The sequence below is a fragment of the Passer domesticus genome, chromosome 1, assembly GCF_036417665.1.
Source record: "Passer domesticus isolate bPasDom1 chromosome 1, bPasDom1.hap1, whole genome shotgun sequence".
NCBI classification, from domain to species: domain Eukaryota; kingdom Metazoa; phylum Chordata; class Aves; order Passeriformes; family Passeridae; genus Passer; species Passer domesticus.
This window is the reverse complement of record NC_087474.1, coordinates 71,422,710-71,439,036: the sequence shown is the minus strand read 5'-3', so window position 1 is coordinate 71,439,036 and position 16,327 is coordinate 71,422,710. Positions and strand designations below refer to the sequence as shown.

Sequence of the window (16,327 nt, the reverse complement as noted above, 5' to 3'; positions counted from 1 at the left end):
ACGCTTCCCGGCATTGCGCCGTCCCTGCGCCGTGCCGGAGCGCGCACGTATCAGCTGGAATGAGGCGCAAATAGGTCAGGAAAGCTGCATGGCTTTCCAGCGTCATCCCTCTCTGCGGTCCACCCTCGGGAGTTCGCAGTTTACGCGCTCACGGATGATAATTCCGCTGCACTTGGACAGCACACTTTTTTTTTTTTTTTTTTTTTTTTTTTTTTTTTTTTTTTAACGAGGAAAGCTGTCTTTAGCATGTTTTGCTGCATAAAGAAGGCAGCGCCTGCTCTCATCCAGCCGCCTCCTCTCCGCCCTTCCCCAACAACCTTACAACCTTAAACCACTACGGTCCTTTCCAGTCAGATGTTTTGTCACATTTTCCCCCCTCCCTTCGGATTCTGTAAACAACCAGCCAAGCAGAGGAAGCGGCCCCCAAAACACGTACCCAAGGAGGGCAAAGGCCGAAAGGCAAGGCCCACCAGCAGCCTGCCCAGCCCCGGGCCGCTCCTGTCTCCCGCTCCCGCAGGCACAGGACGAGTTACCGGAGCGAGTTCGCCTGAGGGCAGGCAGGGCACAGCCAGAGGCTGCTCCCAGGGGCTGGAGCCGACCTTTCCCTCATTCCAGTGCTCCGCCGCCCTTATTGTTATTGTTTACAGAGTACCGGCACTCCGCACTCTGCCTCCAGCTGCAAACTCGAAGGAAGGAAGCCTTTGGTGGGGGAATGTGGCCACAGCGAGTGGTGCCGACTGAACGCCTGTGCTGGTGCTTGCTGGGCTGTCACAGCTGTTCCCTGAGTGCTCCCCGTCTCCAAAGGCAAGCGTGCTCGGAAAACCAGCACATCACACACTCAGAAAACAAGGTGAAGGCCAGCGTGATCTTACTTAGCATTCTAATGACCCTGATGTCAAAATCCATTAATTCTGTGCAGATTGGTAAAACAAACAGGACGGCAGGTTTGTTGAATGAGGGATTGGCTCTGCATAACGTTATTCAGTATGATTGTTGTTTGGTTTTTTTTTTTAAATTGAGATCTTGCTACAGACTGTACACTGTGCTTATTAGGCAGCTGCTAGATAATATTAAAAAGAAAAAAAAGGAATTTGCAGTTGCACTATCACCACAGTTTTCTTCCACTCGGAATCCAAAGTTCAAGACAGCAAAATCCTGGTCTAACATTGCTAACGGGGAAAAAATAGTTCTGTTTATGTACAGGGAGTGTGGATGAGCACATCAACCAAAGAGCTTTCATCTTCCCATCACATCATTGCAACCCTTAGCTGTGCTCCTTCTAACTTTACATCAACCCAGAGCAGGGCATGTTAACATGCAAGGTTTGCAAAAGTACAGGTCTTTTAATAACAACAGAACTCACAATGGCATAGGTTATGTGAAATGGGTACAGAAGGACACAAGGTTGGCTTGCTTTGGTCTCTTTGGCATATACAGATTGCCTACTGCAAGAGCACAATTATCCCAGTGTTTCGGAAGCAATCAATCATGCATTCTGTATTCTCAGCGGTCTGAAACAAAGAAGAGCCCAGCTGATGCTGGCTGATGCTAACCTGGTGTAACTACTGAATGTGTGCCATAAGAAAATGGCCACATTGATTTTCAAAATTGTTTGTACTGGTCCTGGACAAATATGTTAATGCCAATGTGTAAGTAGATTTCCTAAAACGTTTATAAAAAGATTAAATTGACATCTAAACTTAACTTCAAGACACTGGGGTGTTTGGCATTGAGACCTGGCAGTGTTCCACAATCATCTGTGCACAATAAAATAATTCTGCATAAAATCTTTTTCTATTACAGTAGTTTCCTCCAGCAGCAGTGTCATTAATGCAGCGAGAGCAACTCACTGTGAACACCAGAAGCAGGAACTGTTCTGCAAAGATACACATTTCAAAATCAATTAATACTTAAGAATCCTGTCTTAGAAGGGACAAAAGCCATGGCAAAGGCAAGTGCACTGCGCTTCACAGCCCCTCCTTTCACTGCCTGCTCCAGCACATTGCCCTCCCAGCTGCCAGCAGCTGAGGCCTTTATATATTTAGCAATGATCCTCTCTTGTCTGTCTTCCAGGAACTTGTCCCATCTCCCCTTGACCCACAGGATTCTGTTCTCTGGCAGGAGTTCCCCAGCTCCGCTCCCTCTCCTGGGAGGGATGGGGAAAGCAGAAGGTGAGGAATGTGTATCCACAGGGCTGCTATTCTCCTCTGAGGCTCAGTGGTAAGGTGGGTTCATACCATCTAGTCGTCCACTCCAACCACACTATCCTTCAGCATTTTTACCAAGTCCTTTGCATCTGAGCAGCACCAGCTGGAAACAGCTCCCTCTTTGAGCACGAAGCCTAATTGTACCAAACACAAGGAAAACATTTTTTTTTTAAATCCCAAGTAAACAGTCTGTATTCTAACACACAACAGGTCTGCACCAATTAAATACAGTATGGCAGTATATAAATTACAGTTCTTTACAGTAAATAGTAAAATACGAGAGTCCGCTTACTGTACACAACAATCAAAGAAAGAACAGCAGCTTTTCAGTAAGGTCCCAGGTATCTCAGGTATCTCAATCATTCACTTGCTAAGGAACAAAGAAAAGATACAGCAGGCCATTCACTTCACTCATTTTTTACCATGTTGCTTTACAAATATCCAGAACACTTGTACAGGCATCTACAGTATCTACATGTGGAACAACCTTCTTAGGAATTCATGAGCACCAGACATAAATCCCTCCATCATTCCCATTATTAAAATAAACTTTACAGATTAAAATTACTTTAGCAGGTTCTATTTCATCTTGATAATAAACCAGCAAGTAACAAGTGCAAAGTTTGCAGTCATGATCCATTTACTGCTTCTTTATTTCCCACTTCTCCCCACCCCGCTCCCAAAAAACCCCAAACCCCCTAAAAAACCCAGAATGTTGTCCTCTCACACCCTTGCACTAATACTGTTTCTGCAGTCAAACTGCCCGGCTGGCTTTTGCTAAGATGTGAAATGCCAGACTCATAGCTTCAGGCATCGTCAGTCATCCCAATGCCAAGTCAGCACAGTGGCAGGCCTCAAGGAAGACAAAACATATGAAGCAGTTGGATATTTCAGTGTGCTTAAACACGGAAGGCTGCACGGTGCCCAGTGACTGAAAGGAACATGGCACCAAGTTACCAGTTAAAACATTTACAATAGAAAGATATAAACAGCAAATATGTCAGTCGAAAACAAGTTCTTTGGTAATTAAGAACAGCGGTTGGGTTTTTTTAAAGAATACGGATTCACATCCTGGTTTTTCCTCAATAAAATATCTTTTGTTGTTTAAAATATATCTCCCAAGTTGTTGCGTAACAAATAGTCCAGTACCTCAGTTATCTACAATCAGCTTTAACTGTGTTTTAGTGTGCAGCCGTATCTGCCCACTGGCAGACAAACTATAGATACACATTCATATATATATAATATATATATTATTTATAAAAAATTAGAGAATTAAGTCAAGGACTCTAGAGAATACACATTCCATATGGACAGGTTAAAATGTACAATAGCTTCAAAAATCCGTAAAGTTTTCTACACAGTGATGCGTGTAGTAAGTGCAAAAATACTGCGGTTTAGTTAATCCAAGATTTCCTGTTTTCCTGTTTCCTAGAAAAAGCAGAAGCCGCTGCATCTCCTGAATGGCAGAGGACATCTCCTCCTGTCTTGGGAGTGGCTGATGAGCCTTGAAGCACAGAACTTTTCCGTTTCTCTGAAGTGGAAGATGCCTGAGACCGGGAAGTGCTACTCCATTTCCTTGCGGGAGCTGGTGCTTTGCTGAGGCGCCCGGGACGAACGAAAACGCCGTGTCGTGGTTTGCAGTGGAAGTACTCTCTGCCTTTCACAATTCCATCGTGCTTCCCTTCAATGGAAAGAAATGCACAGGATTAAATGCTGGTCCTGCCATTAGCACATACAACTGAGGTGCTGAAGTGTGAATAGCTTTGGTTATCTGTCAAATAGTCAAGATTGTTCCTGCTGAGTGACAGAGCCAGATGCTCGCCATACACTAGGGAGAGCAAAATTTGGAAAGAAGGGCTTAAAATGTGACCAAAAAGATGATTTTATAAAATATTGCTTTGTTAACTAACAGTTTAATAAGCCAAGCATGTGTTCATTTTGCAAAATAAACTGTCCTCAAAACCAATTGTTTGCAAAGCTTAAAATTTAGCTGGAGAAAAACTTCTGGCATAAGTGATGTTATATATTAAACTACTAAAAACATATTTTGAAATGACCAGAAGCCCTTCTATAGAAGTTTCTTAACATTTGCAGAGCACTGACTTTTTCTGACCCCTCTGAAGTGGAATTACAGAAAAACCTGTGCTCTGGAATTAATCTTTCCCCAGTGGAAAACAACAATAAATCTCTAAAAGTCACTGACAGCAAACCTATCTGACAAGTGATGCACACCGTCAGTACTGTTCATGAATGCATGCACAAGGTTTTAAAAATAAGCTGCCAATTTTAGGTTTTGCTTGTTTCTGTGACCTGTAAAAACAGATGGGTACCAATGGGGAACAACCACAACATGTAAAAGCAGGGCTTTCAGACAGTTAAAAATGGATCAGAGCATCCCTATAACCAGAAAGCCAGTAACTGGGTGTATTAGATACCAAGCTTCATGAAACGGGAGGTACTTCCCAGCACTGAACTGGACAGAATGATTGCACTGTGACTTTAAAAATTGGTCACCCTAGCTGCACAGATAACCCAGAACACATTTAGTCTTACCCAGCTGAACATTGAGCTCAACTCCAACCCAGATTCCAGCTGAAAAATCCACTGTTCCAACGTATCTCACTGTGCCCATCTTATTACTTCCAACACAGACTTGCTCGCCCACGGCCACCCAGCTCGGCAAGACGTGGGCTTGATCTGCAGAAGCACCTTCTTCACAATCAGAACCATCCAAGTGGTCCTTCGTAATAAAATCATCCACAGAAATGTTGGGGTAAGTCTCAGGGTCTGAAGTGCCTTTGACCAGTCCAGAACAAAAAGGGCTTTCCACAGCATCCGCCAGCCAGTTGTCACCTGCTGCTGCAGAGCTTTGCTGGTCCGTGCACGGGCTCTGCCCCTTGCCAGTGACTCCGAGGGGTGACTCCAAGGTGCTCGCTCCGTTAGAGGACAGAAGGGAACACGACTGTGGAGCTGTTGAATGGTCAAAGTCCTTCCCATCTTCAACGCCCATGAACTCAGTAAAGGAGTGATCTTCCAGAACGTCCATCGTGTGCTCAACCGTCACCTCGCGTGCTGAAAATTCAATGGTGTTTTTGCCATCCAAGGAACTTAGAGCTGAGAGGGATCCAGCTCTGGATAACTGCTGAGAGTCTCTGTCAGTGGCACTGAATGACAGTGGTACTTGCTCTGTTAAGGCACTGTTTTCTTTCAGTGGTACCACAGGTAACTTCTCTCTCGCTAACTCCTTTTCTGTCTCTCGACATTCCTTGTTTAAAGAAGATTTTAAATCATGTGCAAGGGATGATCCCGAGGGATCACTAGAGTCCAGCTCCTTGGAGTGACTGGCTAGCTGGTCTGTGCTATCACTACAGGGAACAAGCATGTCAGAGAGGGTGGCATTAGAGGCACTGTGGGAAAAGTAGCCACTAGTGATGCTGCTAGTGGTGGGGCTGCGGGACACCTCTTTGTCGAGAACACGTGAGCTCATGAAGTCTGATTTAGAGGAAAACCACTCCCTGTTCTCCAGGCTAGCATTGTAAATACTGAAGTCAGCAAACTCCTCTGGTACATAAGGCCGGAAATTTTGAAAACTTTGTGGACTTATCAGTTTCTTATTAATGGCCTCCAACTCACTGTCTTCCTCCTCAGAGTCCTGCAAATGAGAAAAGGAATTAGGATTAGGAACCTGTGATAGTGAGGTGGTTTCCAAATAAATTAAAAACCCTTGATTTTTTTTCCTTTCTGAGCATAGAGAAATATGTACCTTTAATATACTTTATTCTGAAGAATGGAAGACACCATTGAAAAGAGCTGCTGCAAATATATCCTACCTATTCTGAGCTATTCAATTTTTAGAAAATAAATTCTAAATAGTTCAGAAAATATAAACCAATAAAAGGAAAGTTACATATTTTCACATGCAAACTTTTTTTCCCATGATTTAGACTAATTTAATCTACTGAAGGTATTTTATAGAGTTAATTCACTAGCTAACAAGATAAGCATAAATATGAACAGTAAAGGCCTTAAAGAGTGCCTGCTGCAATACAGGTTATTAAAAACTTTGGGATTACTAAAAACTTTGCACAGTGGGATTTTCTATTAACCTGATATCAGTGAGGCTAAATAATTTTGTTTACCCCAGCTATCACAGCTGAACATGTTCAGGATGTTTGAATATACAAGCAAAAAGATCAAATATTACAGCAAATCTTCGAGGAAGCATTTGTATGCAGATATGTACATGTCTGGAGGAAAATAAGTGACACTAATCACCCTAGCAGAATTTGGAGGTGCCTCCCTGAATTTCCCCTTGGTGATGTGTGGGGATGCACTGTGACCAGACCACAGATGTGACTTTCACAGAGTCCATCTGAAGCTGAGGACTTCAGTCTGTGAAGATGAATCTGAGAAAGACTTTGGCAACATGGTAGGGCTGTTCCCCCAAGATAAAATACTTCAGGCAGGACTCTACATGGATGCTTTTTAAAGTACTTCCTTCATTATATACATATATGTCTTCATTTACACACATATATGCAGGTATAAACATAGGTATATGTATACACACATATATATAGTAAAAATGGTTTGTTTACAAGAAATTTTTACTAGAAATAATTGTATTTTAGGAAAAATGAAAACTGCTGAAGTCCTTTAAAGAAACTTTAGCACCTATTGTTTCTCAGTTCCTTTATCTGCATTACAGATTTCAAATTCTGATCAAGGCAGATCCTGTGTGATATCTGAAGTACCTTTCAGGATGCTTTCAGACACCTGCTGTGATTCACCAATGTAAGAGGAAAAGCAGAACAGTTAACCAGATGACTACAGAGAACCAACACATCAGTTTAAACATCCTCTTGGAAAGGTTTCCTCACTTCAAAGTACCCAAGACTGCTCAAATAACTTTGTATAACAAAACTTCCAGTGCCCAGACAGGAAATAGATTTGCTCAGTTTGCCCATGTCAGAATAATCACAGAATTGTTCGGATTGGAAGGCACCTCTTGAGGTCAATTAGCCCAATCTCCCTCTGCTCAAGCTGGGTCAGCCAGAGCAGGCTGTCCAAGACACTGTCCATCCAACTGGGTGGATTTTGAGATCTCTACAACCTTCCTGCACAACTTATTCCAGTGTTTGACCCCCCTCACAGTAGACAAAGTGCTTGCTTCTTCCATCTTGTGGTCAGATGGAATCTCATGTGTTTTGATTTGCCTCATTTCCTGTCACTGGACACTGCTGAGAAGAGTCTGCCTTGGCCCATCAGGTGCTTTTATACATTGACAAGATGCCCCTGTGACTGGTCTCCTTAAGGCTGAACAGCTCCAGATATTCCAGCCTCTCCCCACTGGTCAGACAGCCCTTATCTGTAACAAGGTCTCATGTCCATTCTTACCATGTTCAAACTCATAGCAAATATAATTCAGTATTACCCATGCAGAATGGCCTCTTAAGATGACTCAAGATTTTCAATAACATTAATTTTTTGTTTGCACAGCTATCAGTATCTCTACTGTCTCTACTTGTCCAAGTGTATCTGACAAATGCAACCACATTTCTCATTATTAATATTTGATCAAGTAAAGGCTTGGTATCCTTTGCCTTCTAATTTTCATGGCACTCTTCCAGAGTATTTCTCATACAGAATTTGGATGGAGGCTTTATTTATTTATTTCTCCGAAGAGAAGCAACAGTGTTATAAAATGTCATGTAAGACTACTGAGTATTATTTACACTGTTGAAAATCTTGCTACTTACATCTGAAATCTGCAGTTCCTTTAAAAGTAAAGGAAAAAATTCATACCTGCTTTATTGAGACTATGAATAACCTTCCAAGCACTAAAGTCTTGTGCAAAGCATCTTTTTTGCATATTGAGGATACCAGTTGCTCACCTCTGAGGGATGTTTTCTCAATCATTCTGCTTACTTCTTCCCTTTTACCAATTTTATTTGTGCAAAACTAAGCTTTGTTCTATGCTGAACCTCATAGTCGTGGCGGGGGGGGGGGGGTTAAACATTAAAAACTGAGAGTTTATCAAATATACTTTACAAAGTTGAAGATTATATATGAACGCCAAACTAATAAACATTTAATGAAGAAAGTATTTCTAGTCAATACTAGCTAAATGTCCCCTTGAGACCAAATGGTATTTTTATAAGAGCTCTTGTGTCTCTTGAAACTTGCAAGATTCCTCATTTGACTGAAAAAACCCCACCTTGCTGGTGTCCCTGTTCAGAATCAGAATGGATAAGAGGCTATAACTGAGAAATGGTTCTACAGACACACAGACATTGGTGACTGATTAGGAAAGGCCAAACAAGCAACCACGTTGTCAGTCATGTGCCATTTCAGGGTTATCTGTCATCATAAGCACAAAAGCTAAGCTACAGAGAACCAGTCCACTTACTAGAACTTGGGCTATGAAGAACACTGCAAATAGGTGAGGAGACACCACCTTGTGACAAATAAAAGATACCTGGTGGGGACAAAACATATTTCTTTTCAAAGCTCAACTTAAGTTTCCTGACTGGGAAATTCCAGAAACAAAGCAATTTCAGAGTTTTTCAAATTTCTGTGGATGTGAGATGGGGAAAAAAAGAAACAAGGTGCCTCGTACAGCTCAGGCTATTGGTATAAATAAAGATAAAATCTTTGAAAAACTGGTCAAGAAATTTCAACAACTTCCCTAGGATGCAACAGAATGACTAGAATGAAAAGCAGATTTAAGAACTGGTAACAGAAAGACCATGACAGCAAGAACTAATGAGACACGACTATATGTCAAGTTCTAGCAGTAAAGAAGTAAAATAAGCAAGAGCACAGAGCAGCTTCCCTACACCTGCTTTGCATCTGCATTTTCAAATCCCTAAATTACACCTCTCAAGTAACCTCAACAAGTTAGTTCTCGTTTTACTAATTTAAAAATCAGTAATACTTATCTAGTGGTTGCACCACAGGTGCCTCAATTTTTATTGCCCCGTAGAAGGGTTTTCTCTTAAGAAATCCTCCCTTAAACATGTTAATTACTGACAGTATTTAACTACACTTAATATGAAAACATTTAATCTGACCTTAACATAAGTCACTGTATTCCTGTATTATACAGAACATGCCCCTGTATCATGCTGGTTTGATATAGCTGCAATATCAAGCATGTGTAAGTACCATCTGAAATTTCAGGTTGAATGCTCTATTTCAGGCAACTGAATACGAAATATTTTTTGTTAACTGTTCCCCCCCCGGCCCTTCTTTTGGCAGATGTGTTTTGAATATTGGAATACTTCAGCCTAGGTAAAATATAGGACTCATTGCAGCTCTGAAAAATGGGGTAGCCTGGGAAGCCTACATCCTACAGAGTTCTTTCCTAAAACAATAAAACCCCCAGAAGCATCACTTGCTAAACACAACACCCTAGGCTGTCTGGGCTACACAAAGTAGCTTTGTCAACCTCCTCCCCACTAGCAGCTGCTCCTTCTTGCCTGTCTCCCCAGGACCCTCAAGGGTCTAAAAAGTCATCAGACAGAGGACTAGGTCCAAATGAAAAACTCCATGGTAGTCAAGCCATCAGCTGGGTGGATCCGTTCCCTTGATCTGACTTCCTATGCAACCAAACAAAAAGCTGGAAGTACTGACTGAGAAGTCAGTATGAGTCAAGCAGCTGAGAACTGAAAGAACACCTCTTTCTATGGTCCTGTTGGCTACAGCAGGTTTACAGTGTTCAGTGAATTAGTTCCCTTCTAGCTGGCAAAGCCTGGTGGCAGGATATTGCCCTTTCCTAGCTCTGAAAGTTTCTGTGTATCTGTGGAAAGCAGCATAGGCAAGTGCCTGGGTTAATTCAGGGCATGCATGGGGTGGGACTTTGTTTTCACTCAAGGGATTAAAACTGCCCTCAAGTTGCTATGGAAAGTTTTGTAACAATTTATTTTCCAAGGGATGTTTTTTCAAAGCACTAGAAGATTTTTTTCTTCCAAATACCTTCATGCTATTTGTATCAGTGACTCAGTGCGAGTCAGCACGCCAGCTACCTTGTGGAAAATTGACATGATCAAGAACAAAACAGCTGCCACTCAAACCCAGCAGCCAAGCTTCAAATATATACACCAGAACACCCAGGATACTTTGGTCTAATGACTGACAAAACAGTATTAGAAATACAGAACAGGTTTTTTAATGGCTTGGCTATATGATAGGAATGAAGATAAGTGTTGAATAGAAGAACCCATCAACTAGAATTTTGTGGAGAAGTGTCCCATAGGACTTAGAGGAAATAATTTGAAGGCTCTGAATTTTAAATCTAAAGCTCTGATTAAAGCAAGTATTTGCAGCCATGTTCCACAGCCCCAAAACCATCATACAGCAGAAATGGTGATACATGTTTTGTTGAGGCAGCAGTGAGAAAAGGATTTAGCAAGTGAAGATTAAAACAAAAGCCCTCCACCTCAATTTCCACATGAATTATGATGAAGACAGGCTGCAGGTTAATTAGGAGCGGCAATCTTATTTTAATCATATTGCTTCCATGTCAGGCAATTATAAGCTTTTATAGTGTACCCACACCTAAATGCACGGTTACTTACACCAAATGGGATCATTCCATTTACTCTGGGATATAGTCACAAAATCTAGGTAACATACAAGGTATATTAGAGTGACAACAGCATGGCTCACTAACCCATCCTTTACTTGATCATTTGTGCCCTGTAAATACTACAGCCTCCCCTCTCCCCCCACCCCACAAGACATAAGACATATAAACATTAAAACCCAAAACAAAACAGAAACAGAACACCAAACCCCAGTAGAGTTAGTTCCAATGACAGAATGCATTTGCAAGCCAGGCAAGCAATTCTTACAACCATAACCTACAACCAGTCACAAGTGGTTATTTCCACCTCACAACTACTTTCTTCTGCTAGAGTAGCGTGAGTGCCTCAAGCCCACCACCAGGCCTCGAGACAGAAACTGGTACGAAACTTACAATCTTCTCCTCAGGCATGCTGCTGGCCCTGCTTCCTGCAGGCACAGCACAGCCAGCACAGTGCACCTGCGATGGAGGCATGCTCTGCAAAGGTGGAGACACACAACACATCACACAAGCCACAGCTCTGACCACGGTGCTAACTGCGTGCCAAGTCAGAAAGGTGTGAAGATGTGATGAAGGTGAAACATCCATGCTGGCCATACAGACATCAAAATGCAAGGTAATGGGTAGGGGAACTCATGCAGCCCTCCCAGAGTTTGAGGGTGAGGAATAAAGGCCAGAATTATAACCACCCCAGAATAGTTTCACAGAATAATGTTTCATCTATTAAAAAAACCACACCAACATCTTACTGAAGAATAAAAAGAAAAATGTGCAAAGGTAGTAAAGTAGTTACTGCTACACTAAATTAGAAATATCCTGTAACGAAGAATACATACCAAGAAGTAAAAAACCCCCAAAATCCACAAACCCTGTATTCAGGTAAAAAACGAAACTCCAAAAAGCAAAACTCCACCAGATACAAAGAGTGACCTGAATACTTTTACCAGAGAATTATAAAATTCTGTTGCAACAGATGCAAATGATTTGCCAAGTACACAAAATCACTCCATCTCCTTTAAAAAAGCAGGTGTTTTTCAAAGATTACCTCTTGACTAAGTAGAGGTCGGCTTTCAAGTGGGGTCTTCCTTTTATGTTCCTCTTTCACTGGCATTAAGGGCTTGAAAAACTTTGGTGGCTGGGGAGAAAATGCTTTAAAAGGGCTGGTCATTAAAGCATGGGAATTCTCTGCTACAACACCTAGGTAAAAAAGCAAAAATAGTGTATTTCAGTTCTTCATATCCTGACTAAAAGATCATATTTCAAAACAATTGAAGCCATGCAATTGACAAAGTTGCTGGCTACAGAAAAATGTCAATATTTAAGTATTTAACCACTGGCCTAGGCATGAAATAATGCAGAGCTTAGTGAGATTCTCAGAGAAGTCTGGAAACAGAAGGAAAGCAGAAAACAGCAGTATTTGCCCCTTCCATTCTGAGGCTCCAACATTTCTCCTTTTCATCTTGGTCATAAAACCAATGGGAAGTGTCCTTGAAAATAGAACTGAGAAGCTTTTTGCCTCCTGTGTCTCACCTGACCTCTGCCCACAAGACTGCAAATCTGCCCTGTAACCAAGCCCAGAACAGCCAGCATGATCAAAAAGGAAATTATAAGCAAGGTAGCAATGAATAGACTCCCAGTCCCACTTTACTGCAACAGTATTTCTACCAGCACTGCCTGGTAAATGTGACCTGAATGAAATAAGGCACTTGTGACACACTGACAGGGAGGCACAGACAGTATCCACATATCATGTAAAGAACCTGTCTAAGGACACTTCCCACTTCAAAAACAGCATCTTCATCTTCAAATTAATAAAATAAAAGCAGCTGTATTTTGTTCTTTTTTGTGTGTGTGTGTTTTTTTGTTTTGCTTTGGGTGGGCTTTTTCTTTTTTTTCTTCTACAGTTTTGATTTATATTTAGCACATCTCTCTTTACACCTTTTCCTGGATGTCTTATGCATTTCTCCTTTTCTCTCCTATTTCCAGATTATGTTTAGCTCCTTAAGTAGAAGCTGGATAACACATTTATTAGGAAAAGAGCACTGGGAATTTAATTTTCAGTTTAATGCAGTAAATAAGAATCCACCAGCATTGTCATTACATATATGAAATCTCACCACTGCCATCTTTGCTCTTGCGAGGTGACTCCCTGGGTAAAGTACCATAGCATGATACATCTTGGTAACTGGAACAACAGTCAGATATATCTAGGTGACTTTCAGACCAACCCTAAAAAACCAAAAATACATAAATCTGCATGATGATGCAGGCAAATGTGGAAAAAAAAAATAGGCAAACTCAAGTGCTTTTCTTTAGAGTCAACCAAACCCCACAAACCAAAGGTATGTCAATTACTGACTTCAGACAATTTTTCTGTCACACAGAAATGCATTGTTTAAAAGGTAATTAGCTAGTCAGAGAAGTAGTTAAGGTTTTTCTCTTTCTGTTTCTTACTTATCAGTTTATAGAATCCTAATATGAAAAGCAGAGAAGGACAATAAGGTTTAATGCAAAATCATATGTAATGGGCACAGAAATTTGAAGAGATATTATGTAAATCAACTGTTTAAATACTATTAAAGGAAAATACAATTTCTATTTTCCTTTTTTTTTCCCCCCAGTTCTCAAACACATCTTGCTTCTGGTGGGGGTGGGAAATCTGGGAATGCAAGCTGTTTGTTGCTACGTTTCCATACCTTGTCATCTTCATCGCCGGCAGAAAGATCCAGTCGACTACAGGACACCTACGGAACACCAACAGACAGAATGACAAAATTCCTACCTTTTATTTGTGAGATGAATACCTTGAGGAAACAAGGTATTACATTTAGTCCTAATAACTGTTTTGCTCTCTCCTTTCAGACCAGATTATGTATAAAGATATCCATGTTTCTGCTGTGTGAGTGTGTGAGAGGACACATAAAATGGAAATTACCCCTTATACCAGGAAAAAAGTTAAAGGGACTTGGATGTAAAAGTAATCTGAATCAGGGCAGTTGTCATCCTGAACTACTTCCCAAATGGATATTCTTTGTAAAAGGAGAAGAGTTTCAACCAACTCTCCCTCTCTCCTGTTAATTTTGCTATCTCCTAAGACAGACAATTTTGGGGAGGGGGTTTCACTTTGTGACCACTTCCCCATAGGCTGGTTAGTCCCAGCACAGAGTAATCATTACCACACCTTGCTGTGCAAGCATTACATGAGCACACAGAGCAGCCCCTCCCCACCCGTGCTGACGATGAAGGTCCTTACGTTGTGCACGTTCGGAGTGCTGATGCTCCTGCGGATGTTCCTGGCTTTGGTGGAGAGAGCCTCTTTGACAGTGACTGCCTGTGTAAAGAGAACAAAACACTAACAGCAATGCCATGGCCTCCTCAGGAGACTGGAGCAAGCAGAATAGGGACTTTTTTTCAGTGTAGCTAACAGCAGCAATCAGGGCTTGCATTCACAAATCTTAATTTGCACATACAACCACCAAAGCTTCTGTCTGAAATTCATTCTTTACCCTTTGCTTGGTCAGGTTCTGAGTACTACATCATTGCCAGCTTTAGCTACTCCATCCACCACCACTGGAAATTTGTATTTCACAGAACTAACTTCGTCTTACATTTATCTGTCCAATAATCTCAAAAAAAACCACCCCACAACAACTCAAACAAGAAAAGCAACACAGTCTTTTTAAAAGATCAATCATCTCCTCTTGAATTCTCATAACCCAGCACAAAGGGTGCAAGAAATGCCTTTTCCTTGCCTGTCGTAGCCGTTCAAGGCTCAGAATGTTCTCCACTTGCAGCACACCACGTGTGTATTTCTCAATGTAGGTTTCGCCATCGGATGTGCCCTCGTTCTCACTCCTTGCAGCCATCAGTGCTAAGGTCTCACGATCCTCAATTTCTTCTGTAGCCTAAAGCAGAAGTTACACCATTCAAGGTTTCAAAAAGGAAAACCAATTGTTTTAGCTCACTTTTTTAACCAGTTCAATCCAGAAATTAATTCGAATTGAGCACCTTAAACTTAATCAGCAAACCTAATTAAAGTCAATGATCCAGGGTGGTTCCATAGAGGTGCAAATGATGCTGAAGAGATTAAGCTTAGGAGAAGTTTTGAGCATTTGCTGTAGTAAATGCACTTCTAGAAAAAAATGCATCTATAACCTGAAATTGTGTATGTTAAGGCTCAACTAATGACAACTTCCTAGGAAAGGAAATGTAATTTCCTTCCCAAATCTTAAAATATGCTGTGATTTCCCTAGAGTTTAAAATTTAAGTAGAGCAACAAAGTAAAAATTACAGGGTTTCAAGACTATTTTTGTTTTCATTTGTCCAGTTTGTTTACTTTTAAAATAAATTTTACAATACATTTACAATTTGTACAAGATTTTTTCTATAAAAAGTAATTTATGTTCCAGTGAACTCAGATTCCCAGTTATTCTGTTTTCACAAACCTGAACATTCCTCTGGCTACTCTCTATATTTTCCCTGTAGACACTAATAGGCTTTCAAAAATAACTTTTTACAAAAACTCAGTTAAATACAGTAGAAGAGAAAATAAAATCCCCACAGTTTTCAACTGTTTAAAAATAAACATGATCTCACACTGAACTTCAGTATATCCACTTTGGCAACCTGCCTCATACCAGCAAAGCAGGACATTTACTTTCTAATCACTATCACCCACTGCAGTAGGTCAGTTCTGTTGGTTTCTGTGAGTTTGCCAGAGAAATACACTATGATTTACCTTTGGTATATTGGATACTATTTCATAAGTCACTCCACAGGCATAATATATATTTTTCAAGGATATTCTCCTTTTCAGGCTCTGGGTAAAACTCTAGAAAGAAAGTAATTTGCAGTTACTGTTTTGATAATTATTATTTATGACAATTATTATTATTAATTATTTATTATCTTAGGATAGTAATAATAATTATCATAATTAATTATGATTATTATTATTATCCTAAGAAATAAAAATCTGCAATAAAAAAATCTGACTATGAAGCCAATCAGAACAAGAAATTACCATTTATTAAATTACTTTTTTAGCATTTATGATATTTTAAGTACTCTTTACAGCACTGTGCTCAGTATACAATGCTACTAAGTTCAATCAGTTGAAAAATGGACAGTTCAAAGAAATATACCAGTACACAGCTTCAGTGCAACCTGTAAAAATCTGGTTTTCATTTCTCTCTCATAAGAACTGGGGAGACCAAAATTAAGCAAGCAGCTAAGAAAACACATTCATTAAAATAAAAATGAAAAAAAACCCCAACAAAACCAAGGAATAAAAGTATATATAAACTTATTACCTGCTTGTTATAAATGTTGGCTGCAATCCTTTTGCGTAATACCAGTTCCATTGCAGCAGGGTGACTGAGCTGCACAGTAGTCTTCACTATTAAGTAAATTCTCTCATTTTGAGGAGTTACCCTGTTGAGGTGCACTGAATCATGGACAGAAGAGTCCCAGGCAGCAATGGCTGAAACCTATGCAGACAAATTAAGTGGAAGAAGGAAAGGGAAATCAA

The 16,327-nt window shown here is 40.6% G+C and overlaps 1 protein-coding gene and 1 long non-coding RNA gene across 4 annotated transcripts in view; one reads left to right on the top strand and one right to left on the bottom strand.

Annotated features, from left to right (window-relative positions):
• The first annotated feature begins 92 nt into the window (after positions 1–92).
• LOC135302649 (uncharacterized) lies at positions 93–4,176 on the top strand. The gene is made up of 2 exons (XR_010364224.1): positions 93–850; positions 1,804–4,176. It is a non-coding gene; the product is annotated as an uncharacterized LOC135302649 (long non-coding RNA).
• KIF13A (kinesin family member 13A) overlaps positions 2,419–16,327 on the bottom strand; it is a 103,903-nt gene continuing 89,994 nt past the window's right edge. For 2 of the 3 annotated variants that reach the window (XM_064423299.1, XM_064423306.1), the window contains 9 exons: positions 16,110–16,286; positions 15,536–15,628; positions 14,550–14,702; positions 14,051–14,128; positions 13,494–13,541; positions 12,915–13,026; positions 11,843–11,994; positions 4,764–5,862; positions 2,419–3,891 (listed from right to left, as the gene is read on the bottom strand). In XM_064423299.1, the coding sequence (XP_064279369.1) occupies positions 3,605–3,891; positions 4,764–5,862; positions 11,843–11,994; positions 12,915–13,026; positions 13,494–13,541; positions 14,051–14,128; positions 14,550–14,702; positions 15,536–15,628; positions 16,110–16,286 (2,199 nt within the window). In that variant the 3' untranslated portion in view covers positions 2,419–3,604. Of the gene's footprint in view, positions 3,892–4,763; positions 5,863–11,190; positions 11,275–11,842; positions 11,995–12,914; positions 13,027–13,493; positions 13,542–14,050; positions 14,129–14,549; positions 14,703–15,535; positions 15,629–16,109; positions 16,287–16,327 lie in introns of all 3 variants that reach the window. The other variant, XM_064423315.1, reaches the window with a different exon arrangement.